At 36.7% G+C, this 12,548-nt stretch overlaps 1 protein-coding gene across 1 annotated transcript in view; it reads right to left on the reverse strand.

The window, feature by feature from the left end:
• The window catches only part of EFHC2 (EF-hand domain containing 2), a 280,790-nt gene that overhangs the window by 119,373 nt on the left and 148,869 nt on the right, over positions 1-12,548 (reverse strand). Inside the window, 1 exon segment of the mRNA XM_036747276.1 lies at positions 5,135-5,300. Within this exon segment, the coding sequence (XP_036603171.1) occupies positions 5,135-5,300 (166 nt within the window).

Consider the following 12,548-nt stretch of genomic DNA (forward strand, 5'->3'; position numbering starts at 1 on the left):
TAGGGATTTGAGCTAAAGATACAGTGCGTTGCTGCCCACAAGCCACCTGAAGAACGCTCACAAATCAGCATATGAAGGGAAGCATGGGGCAGGAAAGGTTCTTGAACTTGGGGAAAAGAAGATGAGTTGAAATCTCCATTCCACTCTCCCTCCAACTCCCTACCTTTACTAGTTAAATGTCTATAGGTAGAATATGTTATCTCTCTGAGCCTTAGTTTCTTCATCTGTAAACTGGGTATACTGGTATCTGCAGTAACTACTTCACAAGATCATCATGAAAATCAAATGTGTGATTGACATAAAGTTGTTTGTAAACTTTAAAGCACTGGATAAACCTCAAGTATGATTTTTTGTTAAATTTTAATTTTTAACAAAACCTTTCCAGTTAACAAAAATCAACCTTCTCTCCCTTCCACCACACCCCCTCTCTAATTGAAAAAGAGGGAAAAAATAAAGATCATATAACAAATAGGTACAGACAGGCAAAACAAATTCCATGTCCAAGAAAAAATGCCACAGTCTGTACTCTGAGTTCATCACCTGTTGGCAGTTGGGTTCCATGTTTGATCATAAGTCTTCTGGAACTGTGGTTGGTCATTCTATAGATTAGAGTTTTTAAGTCTTCTAAAGTTGTTTTTCTTTACAATATTGTTGGTATTTTATAAAATGTTCTCCTGATTCTGCTCACTTCAGTTCATGCAGATCTTCCTAGATATTTCTAAAAATACCCTATTTACCATTTTTTAAAGAACAATAGTATTCTATCACATTCATATACCACAACTTGCTCAGTCATTCCCCAAGGGAGGGGCATCCCTTCAGTTTCCACTTCTCTGCAAAATTTTAATTATTATTAAACCCACAATGGCCATTCTTTGCTAGCAGTCCACTCTCTTATAAGGTAGGGATTAATCTTATTGTATCTAGAAATAAATCTGATACTAGCTTTGCCCTCTGTGAGACATTAATAATATATGTGTATGTATATATGCCACATAATTTATGCTGCTAATTTATAAATTATAGTACCTTATTCCCACTAAAGCTTCTAGGTGACTAGTTGAATTCAAAATCAAATGTATATTTTTATTACTTATTCTCTGATCTTAGACTTTGGTAACATACAGGCTATGAAATAATGTAAAGATTTCATGCTCTTTAATCTAAATCTATGATTGTAGATTTCATCAGTTAAGTTAGAACCTAAAAAGACTAAACATTTAAGAAAATTAATGTAATTCAGAATCAAATACATATCTAATCTTACTTAACCACTAGGGTCAGTCATGTTACTTTCCTGGTCAGCTGGAAAAGACTTTAAAGAATATCTAATCCAGCCTCCACATTTTACAAAGGCCCAGAGAGGTGAAGAGACTTCCCCAAAGTCATATCAAATGTAACGTAATCAAGATCCTGCATTTGAATAAATATCTCCTAGTCTCCAAACCCAATGCTCATTCTGCTATAGGGTGGTTGGTGTTGTGTTTGTCCTTCATTTTTGAAGAGGACCATGGCATCAGGGAGATGATGACATGACTTGCAGTTGACTAGGATTTGAGTGAGGGAGGGCTGTACAAGGTCACTAGCCTCACTTTCTCCTCCAGAGTCATCTGGGTCCAGTGGCTTGATATCAATCAGAACAACTGAAGATGGCCCAGGATTCATTGGGAGACCCTGGCCCTTTTAAGCTAAGGCCTCTTCAGTTTCTCAGTTTGAGTGAGGTAACACCCATTCAGTAAATAGGCCTCTTTAAAAGGTGAGTCAAGGGATGGTCCTTTTAATCGCCCCCCCCCAAAAAATTAAACTGGGTGGGGAAGACCCTCAGGGTTGCTGGTCAAAAGAGAAACAGTTACTATTGACATTCACTCAGAGCCAGGAGTGCCCAAAAAATAGACATTAAGTGGTGCTTGGGCAGGGACCTATTGTGGTCCAATCTATTAAGGTTTGGTCTTTGAGAAAGAAATCTCGCCATCATTAAATGGCTCTCCATCTCCGACCACATCATGGATCTGCTCTCCGCCTAGCTCTAATGGCCCTCTATAACTTGGCAAATTCCTCCCTATCCAAATTTTCCTTCCATTGCCCTTCAATAGAGACTCCCCCGCTTTAGTCGGGCCAAGTTGCTTACTCTCCTTTGCCAAGCTCATTCGTGCCTCTATCTCTGTTCTTAATGCTCCCACCTGCAATATCCTCATCATTCTCCCTTTTTGCCTATCCCAAATTCCACCTGTCTTTCAAGGTCTAGGTCAATCCTACATATTCTGTCAAGCCTTGCATGATTGTGCTATCCTTCATGCATCTCCTAATTTCTCAAGTGCTCAGATACCACCGTATCGTTTAGCACTCTCAGCTAGGGCAGCTCTATGAAATAGTGTATAGATTGCCAGGCCTAGAGTCAGCAAGACTTATCTTCCCAAGTTAAAATTTGGCCTCAGACATTTACTAGCTGTGTGACCCTGAGCAAGTTACTTAACCCTGTTTGCCTCGGTTTCCTCATCTGTAAAATGAGCTGGAGAAGGAAATGGCAAATCACTCCAGTATCTCTGCCAAGAAAATCTCAAAATGGAGTGACAAAGAGTCGGACATGTATGAAAATGACTGAACAAAACAAAAACAAATGTTTATAAATGCTCTCATACTGTTTGCTATTCTGTCACATGCATTTGTTTTATCTCAATCCCTGTTCCTTAGGGTCTGGAACCATATCTATCCTTTCAAAAAACTGCAATGGTACTTCTGGCAAGGTTTGAACTAGCTGCCTTGTGTAGGGGCCTAAATTGCTAAAGATCTGGGGATTGTATCATTTTCCATCTTGGGAAGCTCTCTTGGGATCAAGACTAAAGGACAGAGTTTTCCTCAGGAGCAAAAGTTTGTTGCTTTTGGAACACATAGAGGGAAGAGGCTGGCAGGGCTTTCCCCTAGCCACACAGAGCAGGAGCCATGGTGGCACAGATAGGCAGTCCCCCTTCTCAAACCCATGCCTTTGAGGAGACTGAAGGGGCAAAAGCTGATGGAGCAAGGTGTAAGAGGTTAAAAAAATAAAATTATTCCAAACAGCTGAAGAGCTGAGCTGGAATGCTGAGGGGGAAAATGGATACTTTGTGGGAAATGTGAAGGAACTGGAGATCTTTCCTCATCTCCTTCCCAGGCTACCTGTGACGAGTTCCTAGGTCATCTTCATGAGCCTCAGTTCCCTCATCAGTTAACCAATCAAGCTGAAGTAGTTGACCTCCAAGGTCCCTTCCAGCTCAAAGATCCTATGACCACCCTCAGCAGTATTTCTCCCTCTGGTAGTCAAGAACCTCCATTTTATTAAAGTCCAACTTAAATTCTTCCTCTTGATTTCATTTCTCTCCAGAGAACAACTAAAATTTTACTGTCCATTGATTGTCCCTCAATTCGTGGTTAAGCAACATGCAGTATATGTCATATAATCTTATATCCAAAAGCATATGTTATTTTTAAGGTAGTTTGCTTCACCCATGAACCACCTTATTCCTTTATGTTAGATCTTCTGTTTCTTAGGTTTTTACTGTTTTAAAACCTTAGTTTATTCTGGCTTATGCACAGAACTCCTTGCTGAATTGTACTGGTTACTATGGAAACGGGGTCAGAGGTTTGGGTGGAGCTTGATGGAAGCACATTCCGGACACAGTGATTAGTAGACAGAGTGAAGCAAAATTAGAGATGTCTGTACCTGTAGGACCAACCCAGGTGACAGAATAGCATTAATCTGCAAGTCATATGTCACTAGGAATGTGGCTTTCATGACTGCTTGTGAATTAGAAACAGAAGCGTACTGTTTATAATCAGAACTCTTTAAGCACAGGCAAAATGGGAAAAGAATGCCTCAAACTAAAAAAAATTCTATTCCCCTGAGTTCCAAAACCAATTTATTCACCAAGGAGAATTACTTTTTCCAACATTCATTTTACAACAGGGACAATTTATTTCCCAACCTATTTCAGGTGACTATCCCTAAAAACAGTAATCAGCTCATATATCAAAAGTACGATTCTCATTACAAAGCGACAGAATTTTTCTGCTGGAGTCATTATATCACCAATAAGTACAGAGTAGAATTTACAATAAAATATTTTAGTCTCTTGTATAAGAAATTAAAATGCAAAAGGACTTCATTTCAAGACAAGAGTGTATGGGTAATTCATGTCTAGAAGAACTTGTATCAATTTACGGCCATTGTTAACTAAAAAATGTATCAATCACTACGCACTCATTTTTGTTGTACGTACCTCAAAATATTGGAAAGCAGCATCCATGGATTGTGTCAATTTTACCTAACTGAACCCAAACTTTAAATAAATGCATACGACGGTGTACAGAGCACCTGCTTTACAACTTAATGGTCTTAGAGTTGCTCGATACAAGATGTTTTGACTTGTCTAAGATTACCTAGCCAATATCTGTCCAAAGAAGGACTTGAATTCAAATCTAATTCGAACAGCCCCGGTGTAGCCTTTTCATTCTCCCCATTCCTTCTAACATTTCTTCTTCAATTCTTTTTACAATTCTTCCATCCCATTATTTCCCATATGTGGGACACTATAATTTTCTGCCTGAATACTATTCTTCACTAGTCTATGATTATATACTTCTTTCTACAATGCCTCCTCTCCCTGTGGAAGAATAAACCAGGGAGGCAATGGAAAACATTCAGTATATATGACTTTGGGGGCTGATTTTTCCATGCCTTTTGGAAATAAGTTCTTGCCTTATAGACTACCTTTAAAAAGTGGTATTTTGGCAGCATAAACAACTATCTTGATCACTGAACTCAACCAAAAAACTTTCTGATACTGAAAAACCCTTCTAAATCAATCAAACATCCCTATAACATTTTCTAGGGAGTTGCTACCTTAAGAGTTATGTATGAGAAAATATAATCTAAGTTACAGAGAACATTAACTTACTTTATGGGGCTTTAGCTGATACATGTTAGAAACCAGGACTCATGGAAGAACAAGTTATATTAGGTTATTATCACAGCAACATTTCACTGAATTGTAAATTGAGTGAATAGAATATTTGTCTTTAGCACATGATGTATATCCTAAATCCCAAGGAGAAAATTTAGAAATGATGTGGGGGAGGGGGAGAACTTATGTTCAGATACCTGTCTTTTTCCATAAATTTCTTGAAATCTTTCTGAGGTGGTTTGGGCATAAGTCCTAAGCAGGAACAAAGGGAATCCTCTTCAGAGCCATATCCATGGTAGGGTGGAAATGTCTTTTCTACTTTGGGAGGAGGCGGGTTCTTGTATGGAATTGGGTTAAAGTCCACTATAACAAAACACAGGAAAACAAAACATCAGTGTTTTCAATGCGCTGTTTATGGCCATTTTGAAAGAACTGCTTTGGTTTTAGGATGAACACGAAGATCTGTGTGGACTATTTTAAAATATAGCAAAGCCCTGGGAGAATACGTTTCAATCATGTTTGTGAAAACCACAAAATTCACGAAGTGGTCTACATATTCAAATAGGGGAGAAAAAAGTCTGAACAGTAAAAGTAAAATTTATCCTTTGTCACCACATGCTGATATTTAGATAAGATTCTTTTTATCTAGTTGCTTTTCCTCTAATTTACTGAGAGATATGAAGTGATGCTAAAAAAATGTAGAAAACCTATCACCCATATCCACATTTTTAACCTGTAATTTTACCCTTCTTCTGCCTTCAACCACAACTACTATATGGATTTAAAATCATTCATCAAAAGAATTCCACTCAAAAAGGAATGGACTCAGCTTGCATTCAATCCTTCCTCGCCCGCCTCTTTTATTCATATATTATCTGAACCTCTTGAAAAGCCACATCAATCAATCAGTCAACAAACATAAATGGTTTACCAAGTGCCAGGCACTGTGCCAAGCCCTGAGGATACAATGAGGGGTGGGGGGGGGGAGGAGAAAAAACAGCCCCTGCCCTCAGGGAGCTTAAAAAGGGAAAGACAACAAGCACATACATCAGATAACAAGGTAACTTAGAAGGGAAGGCAATAGCAGCTGGGGGCTGTGAAAGACTTCCTGCAGACAGCAGCATTTGAGCAGAGTTTTAAAGGAAGCCAAGGATTCTTAGAGTCAAAGGTGAAAAGGGAGAGTTTTCCAGGCTGGAGGGCATCCAGTGCAAAAAACCGGGACAAAGGAGATGGTATATGAGAAACAGCACATAAGCCAGTAAGGCTGAATTGTAGGGTGGGTAGAAAGCTGGCAGAAGGCGTAAAAAACCTGGAAAGGTAGGAAAGGGCAGGTGTAAAGATGTTCAAATACCAGAGATATATGTGATCCTAAAATAGAGATCCACTAAATTTTTTGAGGGTGAAGGCCATGGACATAGTCAGACCTGCACTTTAGAAAAATCACTTTGGCAACTGTGTGGGTGATGGATTGCAGTGGAGAAAGATGCAGCAGGGGACCAGTTAGGCTCTTCCAATAGTCCAGAGCGAGAGGTGATGAAGTCTGAACTGGGGTGGTGGCTATACGAATGGAGAGGAGAGAGCATATATGAGAGATGTATGGATATAGAAACAATAAGATTGGACATGTCAGGAAAGTGAGGGTGAAGTCTCAAGGTTACTAACACCAATAATGTAGCCTGGGCAGTGTGTGTTTGTGTGAGTATGTAAATCATATATTTTATATTTATAATATTATTGCAAATTATAAATTATAATATTATTAATAATATAATATATTATTACCAAACTATTGAATATATTATTACATAAGGCAGTAATAGGGGAAGTTTGGAAGAAGACAACGTCTCAATTTACCATTTCATTTCACTACTTTAATTAAAAGACCTCTTTCTTCATGTCAACTGCCACACCAGGTTCCCCCCTTAATATTATCTTAAAAATAAAATGACTTCAAAATTGCACTGCAATTGTACTAAGATGTGATGGATTTTTTTCAAAGTTTGAAAACAGCCAGCTGCTTGCTCTCTCAAAAGAAATGAGTTTGTGTTGAGTGGTATATAATGTTGCTTTCATTTATTTGTTCTTAGTCTGTGGGAGAGGGAAGGATTGAGAGAGAAGAAGAGGAGAATGAATTGGTAATTTTTTTTTATGGTCAGACGACTTTTAGGCAATTATCTGCACAGTATGTCTAGAAAGTAAATGCTTATTTAAATAAATAGAAGGTAATAATACTATGCATGTTCACATAACACTATATGGTTTACCAATGCTTTTCTCACAACCACCATAGAAGTCGGACTGTGCAACTATGATTCCTCATTTTACAGATGAGAAGCTACGGCTTACAAATGGCCACAGTTATAGAGCTATTAAGTGGCAAAGGGGTGATGGTAGGGATGCCTATAGTATTTTATTCACACTGTTTTGCCTGCCATGCTCTTCTTCCAAAGCACTGCTCATTCTAAGCCTTTCATAAATTTTAATATTTTATAATTCTTTCCAGCAACAATTAATGAGAGGGCATTCATTCATGTAAATTTCTCCTCTTTCTTTGTCAAAGTTCTGACAAAGAATAGCAAAGTTTGAATACATACTTCTATAAAGTGGACACTTCAGGTTTGTTGGGTTTTTTTTTAACCAAAGGCAATCTTTTTAATAGATAATTTTTAAAATAGATCTGTCACTACAGATCAAAAGCCTAAAAGTTAGAAGCCATTTATAACTTTGGTACAGATGTTTTTTCAACTTCTATTTCTGTTTTGATCACACTAGCATCCTGTCTTTGAAATCTCCCTAAGCATAATCCTTAGAAGAGCCTTGTCCCCATTCCTCCGCTAACAGAAACTGTTCATAGAAGACATGTTGGCAAGAAGACAAAAGAAAGGAAGAAACCATCTAGTGTCTCTCCCTGGCTCACCCCTACAGGAAGCTAACAGCAGGGACAATTAACTAATGTACCCAGCATACTGTAAAAAAGACTGGCAAGTCTCATATACAAGCTATACCTTTTTGTGGGGAAGGCTGGAAAGGTGTAAAGAGGAAGGCTTTTGAACCAACTGCCTATTAAAAGAGTCAGGTTGCTCCAAATAAAAACAATGAAGCAGCTATTTTCTCTTTTATACATGTATGTGTTAAATTTGTGTCAGAACTTTGACAAAAGAAAAAAAATTGCACAAGTGAATTTTCAGTATTTGAGGGAAAGAAGTATGAAAGATTAAGGCTTAGGGGAGATTGTGGGGGAAAGGGGAAGGGAGGATGCTTTGTTTAGAATCGCATCAAGGTAAACCTTGTAGTTTTCCCTGCTGCTATTTCATGTTGGGCTAACAGGAAAATTAAATTTTTTCTACTTACATAATTACAGAAGGATGCCTTTGACAAAAAAACAACATCACTACAGCAAGAATTACTACTAATTCTCCCTCCTCCGCCCTCTCTCTCTCTCTCTCTCTCCTCTCTCTCTCTCTCTCTCTCTCTCTCACACACACACACACACACACACACACACACACACACACACACACACACGCACACGAGTATTGTTTTGAAACATTGTTTCTAGGAGACCACCTTTGGAGTGGGGGATAAAGAGAAGGCTAGAAATTCATCATGGTTTGTAGGAAATGAGTTGGAAAAAACAGTCCTGGATAATAACAGAAGGTATACTCTCCAACGCAATATACACCATTCCAAACCCTGGGAGGGCTATAGGTTGAATTGCAACCTAATCAAACATGCATTTCGTAAGTCCAAAAGAATAATGAGTTTTGCAACAGGTTATTTTCTCAACTACAGTTTCTTTGTAGCAGCATTTACGCAACTGAAGAACCTTGTTTAGTACTTCTTGCACTCCAACAGTGCCACCTAGTGCTCCCACAGTGAGGAAGGGGTTTCATTTTACAGCTCTGATTTCTCATATCTTATCTTTATTTTAACATTTCTGGCCCAAAGAGTGCAGTCTTAACCTGCATTTCCCTAAGAAACTCTAATAAATTCACAAAGCTACTGGAGCTCACATGAACAACCAAGACCCCATTAGTACTGCCATAAAATTCAAGTTTCCAAGCTTTGGCACCTTACCCTTCCAAGTACAATTTCAGCAACATCAACAATTCCCTAATTTTTATTTACAGCCATTCTACTGGAGCAAAGCTCTGCTAGATCCTAGAGCTCTAAATGCTTTGATACCTCCAATATTTCATCCATACTTATGGATATTTTAATAAGAACTTTTTAAAAATTAAAGATGTCTTTATAAATTTGCTAAATCTTTTTCCAAAAAATATACCCTTCCTCAATGATCTGTGGCTGCCCAGTCCCAGCATGGATAGCTGGTAGGATATGCCTTTAAAATTCAACAAATATCTAATATGGAACCATGATTAAAAATGTTTTTTTTTAATTTTTGAGCATTTATTATTTATTTTTAACATTCTTTTCTTTTTAAATTAAAATCCAAGTTCTCTTCCTCCTTCCCAGCCCTTCCTCACTCAGTGAGAAGGCAATCAAAATATCAATTATACATATGAAATTATGCAAAACATATTTCCATATTAGTCATATATGAAAAAAAAGCAAAAACTAAAGTGAGAAAATTATACTACAATGTGCACTCAGAGCTCATCAGTTCTCTCTCTGGAGAAGGACAGAACTTTCTCATCATGAGTCCAGTGGGACTGTCTTATATTCTTGCATTGACTAAAGTAGCCAAGTCCTTCATAGTTGATTATCATTACAACATTGCTGTTATTATTCACAGTCCTCCCTTCACTTTGAATCAATTCATAATCTCCCTTGTTATTTCCTTTTGTTTTTTTGCCAAGGGAAAAGACAAAGTTTATTAGGGATTCACCATAATGGATTTTCTTTAGAAATTCCACCCTTTGTGACGCCTATTTTCACAATCCCTTGTCATTTCTTACAGCACAATAGTGCTCTATCACAATCATAAGCCACAATTTGTTCAGCCATTCCACAACCAATGAGTATCCCCCGCCTCGATTTCCAATTCTTTGCCACCACAAAAAAAGAGCAGCTATAAATATTTTTCACATGTATATCCTTTTCCTTTGATCTCTTTGCGATATAGACCTAGTAGTGGTATTATTGGGACAAATGATATTGTTGGGTCACAGTTTTATAGCCCGGTGGGCATAGTTCCAATTGTTCTCCCGAATTCATAACTCCACCAGCAGTCTACTAGTGTACTCTCTTCCCCTCCGGCATTTGTCATTTCTAATAAGTGTGAAGTGTTATGTCAGAGTTGTTTTAATTCGCATTTTTCTAATCAACAGTGATTCAGAGCATTTTCTCATACTTTTAATTTCTTCTTTCGAATGCTGCCTGTTCATATTCTTATATCATTTACCAACTAGGGAATGGCTCTTATTTTTATAAAATTGACTCAGTTCTCTATATATTTGAGAAATGAGGCCTTTATCAGAGAAACCTGCTGTAAAAAATTTTTGATATTACTTTATTGCCTATAGAATATTTATCAAAATGTAGTTTCCATAATTATCTTTTTAAATTAGGTCTGTTTTGGCTTTTGCTTTGTCTGAGATTCATGATTGCTACCCCTGACTATTTTGTTTCCACTGAAGTATGATAGATTCTGCTCCAGCCTTTTATTTTAACTCTGTCTAGGTCTTTCTGCTTCAAGTGCATCTTTTGTAAACAACATATTGTTGGATTCTGGTTTCTAATCTGGTCTATTATCTGCTTCCATTTTATGGCTTCTGATCCCTGCCTCCTTAATCTGTTCTCCCTTTTATCATCATGTTTATTATATTATATTATATATATTATAATATATATATTATATTATATTATATTATATTATATTATATTATATTATATTATATTATATTATATTATATTATATTATATTATATTATATTATATTATATTATAATTACAATTACAAAACTAATTATATAATAATTATATTATAATCAGTTTGATACTATCTGATGGATCCATGACTTCTTAAGTATATTACTATTATAGCATGCTCCTCTCTCTAAACCTTTATATCCTCTGTGATTCTTTTCCATGTTTTTTTTTCCATTAATGCCTCATAAAGAATCCACCCAACACACTTCAGGCCTTCCTCTAATTCTTTTAAATTTTCCAAGTACTCAGTGTGCCACTTGGGCTAGTTATCTGTTGTCCCTCCTTTTTGCCTACATTTATTTCTGATCATACATATCATTGATACCATTTCTCTTTTATAAATTGTTGATTTGGTTAAACTAAAAGTTCCACTCTTATACAATCTCTATCTTTCTCAGACTAATGTTTTTAAATACATAGAATGAAATAAAGATATAATTTTTTTCCAATCCAAGTTCATGAACTCCCTGAAATCTAACTATGGATACCAGGTTAAGAAATACTGGTCTAGTCCAACCCATACCTGAGCATAATCTTATCCTACATTTCTTGTTTCTAGCACAATGAGCTCAGAGATTACCATAATTATTTCCACATGTGCCACACAACTCTATTTAATTAGCCTATTCAAGCATTTATGAAAGCAACATGAATGGTTTTGTTACTCGTTTCGCTCATTTGAATATATGAGTTGAGTAAGAAAGTCGCATTAGTCAGGTTAGTCAATAAACATTTATTAAATGTTTACTAGGTGCAAGGCACTATGCTAAGATTGAGGAGCTAACTCCAAAAGGCAGAAAATCATGGATAGACCATTTCTTTTTTGTTTTGTTTTGGTTTTGGGATTGTTGTTTCTTTTTAATTTTAAAATATTTCATTTTCTCCAATTATCTGTAAAACTTTTTAACATTTGGGTTTTTCTTTTAAATTTCAAGTTCCAAATTCTCTACTTGCCTCTTTTCCCACTCCCTTAATTGAGAAGCCAAGCAACTTGATATACGTTCATGTGCAGTCATGCAAAACATATTTCCACATTAGTCATGTTGTAGAAAAAATACAGACAAAAAAAAACCAAGAAAAATAAAGTTTAAAAAGTGTGCTTTGATCCACATTTAGACTCCCTCAATTTTTTCTCTGGTGGTGAATATCGTTTTTTCTCATATGGCCTTCAGAATTATTTTAGATCATTGTATTGCTGGAATAGCTAAGTCATTCACAGTTGATCATCATACAATATTGCTTTTACTGTGTATAATGTTCTCCTGGTTCTACTCAATTCACTTTGCATCAGTTCATGTAAGTCTTTTCAGGTTTTTTTGAAAGCATCTCACTCATCATTTCTTATAGCATAATAGTTTTCCATCACAATCATATTCTATAACTTGCGCAGCCATTTATGAGTAGACCATTTCAACCAAGATGCCTATTGCTTTGATTGCAAAGAACTATTTACTGTATTGCCTAAATCATTTCATAGCAATCATTTAACAAGAAAGATTGATAGATCCTTTCCATTCTTGTCTTGACACCACATGCTGAAAGGCACTAAAGATTCTCCATCCACACTCAGAGGAGTAAAAAGAAAGGAAAGAAGGAAGGAAGGAAGGAAGGAAGGAAGGAAGGAAGGAAGGAAGGAAGGAAGGAAGGAAGGAAGGAAGGAAGGAAGAAAATGTCTTGTCGTAGAACATGAGACTGAAGTAGATAAAACAGATTTCTTAA

Source organism: Trichosurus vulpecula, chromosome 2 (assembly GCF_011100635.1).
Source record: "Trichosurus vulpecula isolate mTriVul1 chromosome 2, mTriVul1.pri, whole genome shotgun sequence".
Lineage (NCBI taxonomy): Eukaryota > Metazoa > Chordata > Mammalia > Diprotodontia > Phalangeridae > Trichosurus > Trichosurus vulpecula.